The sequence below is a fragment of the Micromys minutus genome (assembly GCF_963924665.1).
Source record: "Micromys minutus genome assembly, chromosome: 2".
NCBI lineage: Eukaryota > Metazoa > Chordata > Mammalia > Rodentia > Muridae > Micromys > Micromys minutus.
The window spans coordinates 43,107,482-43,122,261 of record NC_137971.1 but is presented as its reverse complement, the minus strand read 5'-3'; the positions used below and the strand labels follow the sequence as shown (position 1 = coordinate 43,122,261).

General features: G+C 44.3%; 1 protein-coding gene across 1 annotated transcript in view; it reads left to right on the top strand.

The window, feature by feature from the left end:
* The first annotated feature begins 1,624 nt into the window (after positions 1–1,624).
* The window catches only part of LOC308416310 (guanine nucleotide-binding protein G(q) subunit alpha), a 228,412-nt gene continuing 215,256 nt past the window's right edge, over positions 1,625–14,780 (top strand). Inside the window, exon 1 of the mRNA XM_080911247.1 lies at positions 1,625–2,216. Within this exon, the coding sequence (XP_080767373.1) occupies positions 2,081–2,216 (136 nt within the window). The 5' untranslated portion in view covers positions 1,625–2,080. The remainder of the gene's footprint in view (positions 2,217–14,780) is intronic.

Here is a 14,780-nt window from a genome sequence, read left to right as displayed (position 1 = left end):
TGTCCCTCTAGTACACAAACACACACACACACACACACGGGGGGGGGGCAGGGTATACAATTGTGATTCTCCCTCAAGATATTTTACATTTCTGCCTATCAACTTTGAATCTTCAGTATTTAAGCATTCATTTTCACAGAAAGTCTACCATCTCTGATGGTATTCATATGAAGGGGGTGAGAGGCTCCTCTTCTTTACTGTCTTGGCAAGACATCTTCTTTTAAAGAAGCAGAGAATAACATACAGACCTTACATTCACAACTCCACGTGAGTCCTGACATAGAGGGTGAGAATAAGGCAAACCAGAGGAGAGACCTTGAAGTCCGAGACTACTTGTTTCATTCTTAATTTGTAGCAACGGTTATAACCTCAGACTGTAGCCTAGAAAACAGGAGCAGTTCACGGAAAGCACAGAATGAGGCCTCTGTAAAGGCCGGGAAAATAGTATGACTCTCCCCTTAATGTTTAAGACACACGGAATCAAATGAACATTTTCCCCAAATACAACCTTGAACGAACAAGATTTTTTTCTATTTATTAGTAAACTGTCTCAAATTAGAAGTGTAAAAACCAAGTAGAATTTTTGCTCCAATGATACTAGTTTCTCCACTTTTTCCTATTTTATTCTCTCCCTTTTTCTTTGATGCAAGGTCTCATACTGCTCAGGAAGCAATTCTCCTGCCTCAGCCTTTTGAGTGTGGAGTTTATGGGTGTGAGCCACCATATCCATCTCTTTCCCTTAATTCTGTACTATTTGGCAACTTCCCAGAAGTCATCCTTAACTGTCACGGTGTAGAAGGGTCAATCCCACATTACTAGACTCTTTAACAGTGTGCTGGTAGGAAAACAGAAACCACCTCAGTGACCTGAAAAGTTGGAACAGATCAGGAGGCTCTTGGAAACTTGGGCAGCGTCGTTTTTCTCTTTAGGATTCAAAGATTCCTATCTGTAGATACCGAGGACAGTTCCAGCCACAGATCTCTAGGTAACCCCCAGCGAGCCAGTGACAATCCTTTCTCTTCCCTAGTAAAAAGTAACCCATTTTCTAAGACGCTTCTGGAGCCAGAGGCCACTCGAGATAGCTTCTCCCGGAATGGCGTTTTAGAAATAGGAAAAGGGCAGCAAGGCTGTAGAGAGGCCCGGGGCGCAGCGCGTGGGCACCCAGCAGGGCTCCCGCGGCGCCAGCGGCCAGAGGGCAGGCCGAAGCCGCCATATTCTCGCCGACCACGCCCCGGCGGCCCGCGGCAGCCAAAGGACAGTGATAGCCGGCCGGCCCAGCTCCAGCGGCCGTGACCGCCCCGCCGGGGCTCGCAAGGAGGGAGGGGGCCGGTGAGCCGGGTAGGCTGTCGGGGGCGGGGCGAGGAGAACGCAAGCTGTCCAGGAGCCCCGCCCCTTGCGCTGCGCCCGCCCCCTGCGCCCGCCCTCCTCCCGCCGCCGCCGCCGCCGCCGCCTCCCTCCCGGATCCGTGCTCCAGTTCAGAGAAAGGAGAAAATGTGTGTGTGTGGCGAGGGGGAGGGCGAGCACTGAGCAGCCGCGGCGCGCCTGGCAATCGGGTCGGGTGGGCGTCCGGCGGAGGCGGGGGCGGAGGCGGGGAGCGCGCGGCGGCCGGCTGCCCGGTTTGCGCGCGAGCCGAGTGGGCGCGGGCAGGCCGAGGGCGCCCGGAGCCGAGTCAGGCGGCGGCGAGGAGCGGGCGCGCCGGGCGCGCGGAGCCGTCGGCGGTCGCTCGCTTGCGGGGCCGCCTCGGTGGATGAGCTCGGGCCGCTGGGCGCACAGCCTAGGGCAGCATCGGCGGCGGCGCCTGGAGGGCCGCGCGCTCTCCGAGAAGGCGGCGTGTGAGCGCGGCCGGGCGCGGCGGCCTCTCCTTGCGCGTCCCAGGCCCCCGGCCCCGCTCGTTCCCGGCCCGCCTGGGCTGCGGGCCCGGCCGCCGTCCTCACCGCGGCTCCCCTGAGCTCGTCCCTGACGCGCGCCCGGGCGGCGGGGCTCCGCGGCCGCCGCTGCCTCGGGGGAGCGAGGGCGGAGGGCGTGTGTGCGCGCGTGTGAGCAGGGCGCCGGCGGGGCTGCAGCGAGGCACTTCGGAAGAATGACTCTGGAGTCCATCATGGCGTGCTGCCTGAGCGAGGAGGCCAAGGAAGCCCGGAGGATCAACGACGAGATCGAGCGGCAGCTGCGCAGGGACAAGCGCGACGCCCGCCGGGAGCTCAAGCTGCTGCTGCTGGGTGAGTGTGGCCCTTGGGCCCTGGTGCCCCCCGCTCCGGCTCGCCGCTGCCCTCCCCGCGCGCGTCCCTGGCCGGCACCCGCAGCCGCGCGCGCGCACACAGGGGCCGAGGGCCGGGGCTCCCCGGCGCGGAGCCGCGGCGTGCGCCTTTGGTGTCAGCTAGGGCCGTGCTCTGTGCGCCGCGTCTGCGGGACAGCTGAGCGTCCGCGCGAGCGGCGCGGGTGGGCGATGGCGTGCAGTGCGGTGGACGGCCAGCGTCCATTGTGGCGCGTTGTGGGGTGGAGACGGAAGGGTGGAAACGGGGAGCACACTAGGGTCTGGATTCTGCTAGGAAAGGTGCCGAGGAAGCCTTAGCTGGTGCTCCAAAGAAACCCGGGCTAATGGACTGGGCAGGGGCGGGGCGGGAAGGCTAGCCCAAATGTGCTGTATTGTAGCCACCAGGCTACTGACAGGAGTGACCCCAGAGAGTTGCATGGCCAGTGGATGGTGACAAGCGTCTCTTCTGCACCATTCCTTCCGGATAAAGATGAAGGATCCGGGAGTGTTGTACTGTGTGGTTGTTGACAGCAGACGGGTATCTTTTGTTTAATGAGGCGACCCAGATGTATGCCCGAAGTCACAGCAGTTTCTACTGGAAACCAGCACAGGCTCTCAGTTACTCTCCTGGAAACAAACAGAAACCTTTTGTTTAAAATGGACATTTTAGTATCTTGCCATCTGGGCTCCAAGAAAAAACGGGAAGAATGCGAGAAAATTTCCCTCTGATCTCGTTTAAATAAAAGGAAAAAGGAAATCCCAACATTTTGCTTTAACAAGAAAATGCTATTTTCAAATAGGAACTATATTGATCATTATCTCCGAGTGAATGTTGAGAATCAAGCGATCAGGGTTCATGTACAAGCTAGCATGACATAACTGTTGCTATTGTGGTAGGAAGCATGAACTGCTTTGCGGGAACAGGCCTGAAAAATGTCTGCACTTGTGTTTATTTGTATGAGTAAAAATAACGCTTCTCAAACATTTCTGTAAGAAAAGGATATTGCATTGTTAGTTGGGATTTGAGAAGCCCTCCTCCCACTCCCTGCTTTCTTTTTTCTTTTTTCTCTTTTGCTATCTGGAGCATTCCATCTGCTAGCTCCAGGAACCCATTACCTTGGGGACTGAACTGCTTATGTACTGGATCACTTATAGTCAGGAGCAGAAATATCACAAATGGTTACCAATGTTGTTTCCTTCCCTTAGGTTTCTATATTGAAATCTAGTTAGGTAAATGTGCACATATCAAGTGTTCATGAAGAACAGAAGGTAAGGAGCTGAATAGAAAGGTGGGTTTCAGGGGAATAAAGCAAGGAAAATAGGGAAGCTGGATAAGTCTACCAACCCTCATCATTTCTGTTTCTTTCCGTGGCTGAAAATGGAACGTCTTTTTTTTTTTAATTGAGAGGGAAAAGCAAGGGCAAGTGGAATAACTATATGGTGCTCCAGTATACAATTAAGAGGAAAAACATGTGTTTTAGAGATTTTCTCTTAGACCTGGCTTTTAATTTTCCTTTGTTTACAGTCTTCATATGTTTGTGTTTAGCCAGGAACAGGGCATTTGAGGTCTCGTGAACCAAACTTATTTGCCTGAAATTTGACAGCTTGAGGTTTCCCAGCAGCTATGAGTTAGGTTTGTCAGAGGGCCTAGGTTTAAATGCCTGAGAGGGGAATACACTTACAGAGATACTTAATTACATGCTGTGTACTTTAATAATACACTCTGCTTTAAAAAATGTATGGGGAAGTGATTTCCTGAGGGGAAAACCCCCACAGTTCTACTGCCAAAAATGTGGTAGGTAGAATTGTGTGGTAGCCCTCCCCTCGCTGATTATAGATTGGAGCCGGGTTTAACGTGGCCCCACCTCACCCATCAAAGACAGACTGTTGGAGGTGGTAGAAAACTTGCCGTTGATTCAGCACCTACATTCATGAACAACATTTTTTAAAAAAAGACACCATACAGTTCTCTGTCAGAAGTGGGAACCTTGGACATCATTAGCAATCACGGCTGTTCTCAGTGTGCATAGACTTCTTTCTCAGATGCAGTACCCACAGGATTTGTGTAGTCATGACAGACGTGAAGAGTAAACTTGTCCCTGTGTGTATGGGTATGAGATGAGCAGGGAAACGAGTGTTGGATGGAACAGGGGAGTGTTTGGGGAGGGGCTCCTTCCTGGTGTGTTCCCTTGTGAGTAGTCTTCATTTCCTAGTTCCTTTGGTTCCTTTTACCAGCATCTATCCAGAGGACATTACAGAATATATTTCATCACATTTTCTTCCCATCTTTAATCACTTATGTACCTGGGGGATCACACTTGTGTTGAAGTTCTGTGTAAAATTGTTTACAAAGTAAGTTTTAACTCAAGGTTGACACTCATGGAAAGGGTGTGTTCCACAGGGGAGCAATGTATTGGTCACCTAATTATTTATTTATTAAAATATAGTGGTATCACAAAACTGGCTATCTGACTAGATGATCATGTGTGCCAGTAAAATTTAGGCTCTTTGAGTCATTATCCAGCGCGTATGCCAGTGTGTTCTACATTTATTCTACGGAGCTTACACATTTTGATTTCATTCTTCTTCAAGAATGATCTCTGATATTTTATCACAATAGTTTCATTTTAACTTAGTAAGTTTTGTCTTCTCTTTAGTTCCTTCTTTTAGCTTTGTTTTCTGTGACACCTCAAGGAAAACTTTATATTCTATACAGGATATAGTAATAAGATATTTGATACTTAATACTTACTAGGTGTAAAGGTGTATTATCTTGCCTTTAGAGTTGAAATATTATGACTGTTCATTAGATATTTTTATTGGTGATACACAGATTACAGCATTTAGTTACTGATTTGTCTTTAAGTCTCTGAGGAGCAAATGGCTCCGAATGTCTGCTTTAGGTTGTTGATATTTACTGGAAAGTTTTTTTTCAGTTGCTCAAAGATATCATCTCTCCCTATTGACCTGTTCTTTTTATGTGTGTTCAAAATCTTTTTCAAAATCTTTATTCTGTAGACTATAGTCATCAAATTAGCAGTCCCTTTTTATTGATGGATTCCTCCTATTGAAAACAGACGAGTTTAGGTTAGTTTTAAATGGAAGAATATATGTGTTTGGTTTTTGAAAGGAATAAAATAGACATTTCAGTCTTTTCATATGTTCCACTCTGCAAGCTCATTATGTAGGGTACGTTTGTGTTCTTCTGTTCACTTCTGCATTCCAGCTTCAAAGACAGATCTGGAAGAGTGGGCTTAATCAATGTTTGATGATAATTGATTTTGTGACTTTGGAAAAAAAAAATCACATGTACTTCTTTGAACCAGGAGTTACATGTGCATCTGAGCATGTTGTATTTGTACTGGGTATGTTACAATGGGGACAGCTTTCGATACTAGGAATTGAACCATGAATCTCACACTTGCTAGGCAGGTGCTCCAACATGGAACCCCTGCTCTCTTTTTACTTTTTGAGAAAGGGACTCACTAAGTTGTCCTCTTCATCCTCTTGGCCGGTTGAGATCATAAACCTGCACCATTAGTCCAGAATTACAGAATGTCAGTGTGAGGAAACCAGTCCATCCTATACTTTGCTTACTGTTGATTACTGTAGCTTACGGCTTTCATCCTTTTACGTGTGCTTTTCTCCCGTCATGCAACGATTATAGTGAATTTTTAATATTCCTTTTCTGATTATCAAAATGATTTGTAATTAATATTCCATTGACATGGGGGAAATTCAGCAGGTTAAGTACAGACTGTTAGGAACTGGTATTTGTATTGAACATTGTAGGTGAAAAGCAAGAAGGGACCTGGGAGGCTGGGAGTTGGGGCTGTGTCCAACTTCAGTTAGAGAGAGTTGCTTTGTGCACATTTAAGTACCCTTCCAATTCTCTCTCAGTAGCTGTCAGGGTTGGCTGCCCTGAACTCTCTAATATAAACATTTTGGAGATATCAAAATATGGTGTTGCTATAAAGACTGACCATTTTTTTCCTTTTTGATGCTTTTTTATCTTTAAAATGTTTAATATGTTTCTAAATATCAGTGTTTGTTGGGATGTATTTCCTCTTTAAAACAAACAAACAAAACTGAGAAAACAAACTGTTTATATTTGAAGGCTGAAGAGGGACATTCCTCAGAAAGCCAAGCTGTGGGGCTGACTTGTGACAGAGCTTTCAGAATAAGACTTCTCATGGCATTATGTGGATTGCCTGTCTGTCTATACCTGTGAGTCCTGGACTAAGTCATTTCCCGTGAAGTTATTCTGTGTCAGTCTGTTCAAACATATGTATGTAGGGGTAGCAAAGAGAACCAGAGCAATCAAGTAGCTGTTTTTTTTTTTTTTTTTTTTTTTTTTTTCCCATGAATAAATGTGGTAGCTTCTTTTTTACTTAGAAAAACGGACTCAGTTCCTCTTTCTGAGGTGTTCAGTTTTCAGGAGTGTTTAATAAAGATAGTTAGGTTTGCATTTCAGATGAAAATTTAAGGACCTAAGCAGCTTTTGTAACTATAAGGCGGCTATATGTGCTGTCCTAACTTAGCAGGAATAGGGAAAAGGCTTTTCTTCACCATCCAGGCAAGCTTTGTAGTAGAGAAAAAATGAACAGGAATTTTCAGGATGATTTTGCTTCTAGCATCTGTATCCGTTTTTCTTTGAAGGGAGCCATTACTCTGCTAATGTTAGTGGACCCTTGATTGGTTGTTGAAACAGGGACATAGGGAGCCAAGGAGATGTCTTGAAAGAAGCCATTTTCAGGTTGGGAATGTTTCTCTTTGGGAAGGTGGAGGGGCTGTTCTTAACAGACCTGCTGTGGAGGGGCAGTCTCCTGCAGACCTGGTGTATTGGGTTGAGGGGGATGCATAGATTTGTGGTAATAGATTTAAACTCTCATTTCCTGCCTGAAGAAGCAAGCGGTGACAATATTCAAAGGAAAGCTTCTACAATAGCTTTTAGGTAGTCATTAAGATTTGTGCAGAATTAATCCTAGGGAAGTGTGGAATAGCAATAGAAGGTAGTAAGATGCACTGTTGTTGATAATTAAATTGTGGAAGTAACTGATTACACAGTAAACAGCACTTTCTTTTGTTTTGCTGAGGGGAGTGACAGGGAAAGCTAGTCTCAGATCCGGACAGCTGTTTCGTGCCATCCGCTGTAGCTAATGTAATAGAGGACATTCCATGATCACCTTTGATTTGTTATGTCACTGACATGTAGATGTCTGACTGATTGCTTAGCTAATGAGTGGCAATAGGGCAAAAGGACGCACACATACTGACAGGCTGAATTAGAGTGTAAAGTGGGTGTGAATCTACATTATACACAAACATAAACAGATGCTATGGTAATGCTAGCCCCAAACAGAATTTGCCTTGTTAGTTAGACTCATGGTCAGTCTTAATACCTAGGTGTCATTTCTGAAGACAGCACTGAAGTTTTGCTAAAAGTCTTTATTTTTTTTTACTTTTTCATGCAGGAGATTGAACCTAAGGACCCAAGTGTGCTAACCCCTGTGCTCTACTGCTGAGCTACACTTTAAGCTTCTTTATAGTTCAGTATTAACAAAATTAGTATCATCCATAAAACAGTGAAGCTCTCTCAGATCCACTGACTAAACAAATACCAATTACTGGAAAATAAACTCTTCCTCCAGAATTTCTTCCTAGTCATATATTAAGAAATAATAGCCACCTAACAGGTGTTGTCCACATGAAGAAATATTAAGCACTTCTGTGTGCAAAGTTATGTGCTACGTGAAACCGTGCTTAGTTATGTGCCGACAGGAAGGACGGAGCCAATCTCCAGGCTTGTTTTTTTATTGGTTGGTGTTTGTCGCCTTGCTGGCTGGTTTTTGTGATGCTTCTTCATACAAAAGGAAAGGCAAAAAACGAATTATAGATCACTATGGGAGGAGCCTTTCTGGAATTCACTCAGGCAGGGAAAGTAGATGATCTGGAGAATGTGAATTCCTAAATGGATGTGTATTATTTCTTCCAAACAGATCAGTTTTTTTGCTTGTAACTGAGAAGCTGTTGATGACCATTGTTCTGTTTCTTACTGGAATGGAAGCTCCTGGAAGGCAAAGATGGTGGCTATTGGATTTTTTTTTTTGTTTTGTTTTTAATCATCACACCAAGCATAGCTGATCTTAGGCTTTATTTCTAGTTACTAGGGGTGTAGAGGCCCCTGGATTCTCAAAAGAAACTAGAAGCAGTTGGAGGGAATGGATGTAAATTTCCTGCTTTTCTCTAATGGGAGTCATCTGTAGGCTTGGCATTTTCCACTCTTTGTTGAGTAGTGGGCCACCTAGGGCACACAGTAAGAGAGGCCTTGTGTCTTAGGAGGTGGAATGCTTTTGGTTTCCAGGCGTCTCCTTCATTTTTTTGTGGACAATGTTTCCTTGTCACATTGCCTCTGGGTGAAAAGTCCTAGATACAGCTGTTCCACTGGAGTGCTGTTAAACACATGAGACCTTCGAAATTTCAGAATTCCGTGCTCATTTATTGCAGGACTGATCTGGGATTGTGACCAGTTGGATTGCTTTAAAACAAAATAGTTTCAAGTAAGTGTTTAATGGATTGCAGTGAGGTTGGGGTCTGAAGTGTTATTAATGTCGTTGTATTCCTGAAAACTCACAGAAGGGAACAATAATTGATCCACAGACTAAGGAAAAGGAGGCAGAGTGAGGTGTTTGGGCTGTGCTACAGGAAGTGTGCAGTTATGTTAGAACCCAGTCAGTATGTGTAGTTCTTGGAGATAAACCTTGTGATCCCCCCCCCCCCCCTTTGGAGTATTGAAAACATGAATGAATTGCTTCATCTAAGAATTTGCCCCCCCCCCTTTTTTGGGTCATTACTTGTTAAAAGCTGGAATTAGAATTTCTTAACTGTTTTACAGCCATTGTTTTAGCATTCCTTCCTCAGGCTGCCTTTGCTGTATGGGCAGCAGCGTTAGCTATCCTTGGCCTGTTTGCTGTCGCTTAGCACTCTGTAGCTGCAGCTGTCTGGAGAGCAGCTTGGGACTTGCCCAGCTCTTACTGAGGCTTACAGCCTTGGGAGCCATACCCATTACCCATTCATCTATTCTCTCACGCACTACTGAGGGTCCTTACACATCCCTGCACCAGTATTTTCTCACACTTAGAGAACTTCCCAGTTCTGTCAGACATCATGTGGCGGTGAGCTGGCCCGGGAAGTTGGGTGTTTTGACACATTAAAAGAAAAGGGTTGTGATCAGTAAAGGAGACGATTGGTCTGCAAAGCAAAATACGTCATTGCTGAACAGAATGTCAACTCCTTTTTCCTTCCTTTTCAGAGGTCAGGAACTTGAGATTGGTTCATGATTACCAGCAGAGAGTTAGTGAGCCAGTGCAGGAGAATCTAATGGGCTGCTGGGTTTGCAAATAGGATCCCGCGTGTTTGCTGGAATGGGGAAGGTCCTGTGGGCTGTCAGCATGTGTGGTATAACAGCACATCTTCGTTATTCGGGGTTGAATACTCTGGTCTCAATTATATCTTCTCCTTCTAATTGTGTTTCTGTACAGATCATTAGGGAGGATGTGTGTTGTTATATGCAGTCAGCTGGAGGGTATATTCTTTTAGGGGTAGATGTATGTGTTTTAGTGTGAAGATGAAGTAGTGTTTTTTGCCACTTGAATTGATATTTTACCATACTTCACAGATTGCTTGCCTTGTAATATGTATATATTCTTTCTGCACATGGCGGATGCAATTTTCCTCTTGTCCTAGAGAGATGACCCATTTCTTGCGACTTGTTCTAATAATACAGAATTACCTTAATTCTTGTTCATAGTTTGCCCTTAAAGGAATTGCAGGGTTCTTAAGTACTTAACTCTTCACTCTGTAGCTCTTGGATATTTTTGAAAATTGACAAATCACATAATGGTTTGACACAATGGCAGATTGGCTTTGTGCAATAATCAAAATGCAATTATGGTGTTTTGGATAGTAATGTATATCTTCCCCCAACCTATAAAAGGCAGTGAATGTTCCTGTCCTACTTGTATTGATTTTTTTTCTCTTATAGAGTGATCTTAGGGGGTAATTCTGTTCATTTGTTTTGTTTGCTTTTTCTGTAGAGACAGAATGAAGAAATTGGAGGAGAAAGATTTTCAAGGATCATGTGAACTTAGAAACTCTTCTTTTTTGAAATCTTGGATCTCATTTGCTTTGATGTGTGGATGAGGGTTCTCAGTATGAGGGCGTGGGGAGGGCATCTCCTCCCATTTCAGGAGCTTTACAAGGAAGCATTGCCAGTCTAGTGGGCCCTGCTGACTAGTTTGGATCTTCTTTCTTCTTGCTGCAGTAACTCCAGTGTGATACAAGTCGCCCTGCTAAACGTAGAAAAGAGATGGACAGGGTGCTCAGTAAGCAAGGCCTGAGAATGAGGCCTTAGCTGTCCAGCGCTCCATCCTGCTGCCTGGTATGCTGCTGATAGTAGCTCTGACTTCACCGGGAGTGGTATCAAAGTCCTTTTGTCCTATCAGCATGGGTCTCCTGCTTCCTACAGGAAAGGCAGCATCCTGGGCTGCACAGGGGCGGAGCTGGAGAGGCCTTGCTGCGCCCTGTCTGCTTAGGCAGGGGTCTTTTTGGCGATTTTTGTTGTTCTCTGGCTAGTTTACAGATAATCTCTGCTCCCCATTTTCTGTGAATTATCACTGGTGGGGCTCGTGAGGTGGGCATCAAGGGCTTCATATTTCAAAGAGGGACACTCGCAGGGTGTGGGTGGGAATGGACCTCTCTTACATTTGAAGCTAACAGGAAAGATGCATCAGTAAGTAGAGCATTTGTGTTCGTCATCATCATATTACGGTGCCCTATCTTCTTATAGTATACAGGAGAAAATATCCGTGACAGGGATCTGTTGAGAAAGACTTTTATACTTTTTTGTTTTAGATGCATTTGGTGCTCTGGTCTCTACACCATTCTAGTTGGCATACGCACAGTTAAGAGGAACCTTAAGAAAGCAACTTCCTGTGTTACTTGTCTGCATTTCTAGAAGGGCTGTGGTCAAAGAAGCAACATCAGGACTGTCACTGAGGTCTTAGGAAAACTTGAGAAGAGCCGGATTCTGAAGAGGTGCCAGGCCAGTGGCTGACGCTGCCAGGCCCTGTTTTACTTGGGCTGCTGTCTTCTTGTTACCTTAGTTTTAGGCTCTCGACTTTGCTCTTGGGTTTGTGGTTGGACAGTTTTAGGGCCAGAAAGGTCCCAGGGCAGAGGACAGAGATGGGATCAAGGAGCGAAAAGCAGAGTGTGCTGCTGTGGTAGGGCTCCGGAGGCTGTGTCGTCAGTAGTCTCTGGAAGGAGAGCACAGAGCAAAGGAGAAATGTCAGTCTTTTAGTCTATGGCCTCCATCACGAAGAACAGGCCAGTGCTGCATCTCCAGCTCTCTCCCTAGTGATCTCTTGATCTTCCTTTAGCCTCATGGTGCTGTTCTTTCTCAGATGGTGAACCGGGAGATACACAGTCAAGGAAGCTTGGGTTGGATGGGAGGACTGTATGTTGTAGTCTCTCTCCTGCAGAGTAGCTGTATTCAACACAGAGCTCATGCACCAGAGACTTGGAAAGAGCCATCTACATTTAAAAAGAAAGACTGCAGCCTGGCTGCACCATGGCTTTTCTTAGTTTTTGTTTTCTGTCAATTCCTTGAGGCACTTTGAAATATGTTCTAGAACCCTGCTCTCCTGTAATAAGTGTGTCTTGTGCCATTCTTGTCCAGGAAATGCTTTTATTTGGCCTGTTTCTCTTATTGCAGAGCAGCACATTTTAGTTGCCTAAAGCAACAAAAAGATAAGCAATATCATGAGCTGTTGTTGCCAGAAAGATTCATACTCGGGCAGAGGCAAGTCTTACAGAAAGAATGTAGACATTTTACAGGCACCTATCAAAGGGATCATCATCTTTAAATCTTACAGGCTCTTTTCTTTTTCAGGCTAGTCTTGAATTCATTATGTAGCAGAACTCTGTGTAGCTGAGGATGACTTTGAATTCCTCTGCCTCCTAAGTTAAGTGCTAGGTTTATAGGCCCTGGCCACCATGCTCAATTCACTGAGGTACAGAATCAAGGACTTCCTATGAGCTCTTCTAGTTGAACCATACCCCCAGCTCTCTAGTGTGGACTTTAAAAAACGCTCGAGTATGGGCCTGCACACTGAGCATTGAACACACACCAGGTGCTTGCTGAGCCTGTTCTATACTCGAACTATACCTGAGCCCTCTTCCCGAACATTTAAAGAATGCCCAGTGTCCGTTTCAAATTGAGACCAGCAATGAAAATGGAGCTGTACAATAAAATCTGCAAGGGAATTCTTGACTCAAAACATGGAAAATTATATTTTGAGAAAATGAATAATTTGAAAGAACTGGGTGCTAGAACAAAAAGATACTTGAAGCCAGTCTCTAGTTTCATGACTCACTTTTTGATAGAACTAATGATTATCCTTAACCGAGCCCTTGCAGCACATTCCAGGCTTGAAGGGGTGAGTTTGGAGGGGAAGAGACTTGCTTTTTTTTTTTTTTTTTTTTTTAATTTTGATAAAGGCTTTCACTCTGTAGTTCTGGCTGTTCTAAACTCACCATGTTGGCCTCGCTGGTCTCAGATTCACAGAGCTCCACCTGCGTCTGCCTCTCAAGTGCTCATCCTTATATTTCTTATATTGGGTCATTTAAGATGTTCCCTTAGAAACGATTATCAATGCTAGACGGTGTGTCTTATCAGTGACAAGTGTCATAACTTTTCCAGGTTAGCTTCTGGTTAGCTTCTTGCATTTTCTTGGTAAAGAGTTGTTTCATTCCAGGAAATGATAAAACTGAAGACCTTTGAGAAACATATTTTTTGTAAGACTTGTGCTCCAGACCAGGTATATATAGGGAACTGAGTCTTCTCTAGGGTTTTCTAAAATCCCTAGAGTCTATGAATTGCTTCTCAAATTATCTTGTATCTTCTGAGGGTTAGTTAGTTAATGCCGTGTGCATCAGTTGATCTACGTCACCTGGTTACAGAATTGGCTTTTTATATTTATATAAATTTAGTAAGAGCATTCTTCCTTGGTGGTATTGACTGTATATTGGCTTATTCTCTATTTAGAACTAGAGATGAGCACTTAATATTTTCTCAGCAGTTTAGTTCTTCCTAATATAGTAAAAAAGTGAGAAAAACATTGCACTTAATACAAAGCTCAAGTTTGGGACAAAAAACATTTTTTTAAACTTGAGAATTTTTTTTAATACTCTTAAATACATAATATTTTTATGTTAACCTTTGAGTAAATAACACTCCATTCTGTTAATTATATTTGTCTTTTTTTCATTTATAGAAATGTAGTTTATTCACACACAAATAAAAAATGGTTTTAAAATTAATTCATAAATATATCCAGAATGTTCCACTATAATGTAAGAACTATAACTTTTATCTGGGTACTGTTCCTTCCTATTTTGTTGTATTTTTTAGTGTTTCTTACTCAGGTGTGATCACATCATACAGTTGTAAGGAACTGTGTGGCGTGACAGTCACATTTACATCTGAGATGGTTATATGGTGCTCCATGTGGAGAAATTATATAAATTTGTCCAGCTCTTCTCTTTAAAGAAATCTTGTATTTTTTGTGTATAAGTGCTTTGTCTTCATGTATGTGTGCACCGCATGTGTGCTTGGATCCCATGGGCATCAGAAGAGGGCATTTAATCCCCTGGATGGTTGTAAACCACCGTATGGGTGCTGGGAACTGAGCCTGGGTCCTCTGCAAGGGTGACGCGTGCTCTTGATCACTCAGCCACTCCTTCAGCCCTACAGCTCTTTTCTGTTTTGACATGTAAGTTTTCCTGTTTCTTTCTTTGCCCTCCCTTCCTTCCTTCCTTCCTTCCTCCCTCCCTTCCTTCCTTCCTCCCTCCCTCCGTCCCTCCCTCCCTCCCTCCGTCCCTCCCTCCCTCCCTCCCTCCCTCCCTCCCTCCCTTCCTTCCTTCTTTCCTTCCTTTTCTTCTGTTTGTTTTGGAGACAGGGTCACCTGGTAGTTCTGGCTGGCCTGGAACTCTGTAGATGATGCTGGCCTCAGATTTACAGGACGGAGTTCAAAAGAGCTCTGCTTCTCTGCCTTCTGAGTGCTGGGGTAAAGACATTTGCCACAATGCTCGATACTCAATGTTTCTCTTTCAAATAATACCCGATGAAGTTCTGGGTAGGTAGCTTTTTAAAACAAAAATAATTCATACATATAAATTCTATTTCTGGGTCAGAAGACATGAAAAAACAATATGATTCTTAAACGATTGTACTTACTTTTCACTGTGAGAGGTATTGTGGGAGTCACTGTGTTTGAATCTGAAGATCTGTATTCAATTACTAGTGACAGTCATTATAGCCATATTTGTTTTAGTTGAATTTCTTAGTTTTCTTTTTTTTTTTTACCTGTACCCTCATTTCTTTTGCTTATTCATGTGCTCCAAGATGAGCTTTTTGTCTTATTTACTGAAATTGACATAATTTCTGTATTTTTTCCCTTTGTTTTGTATT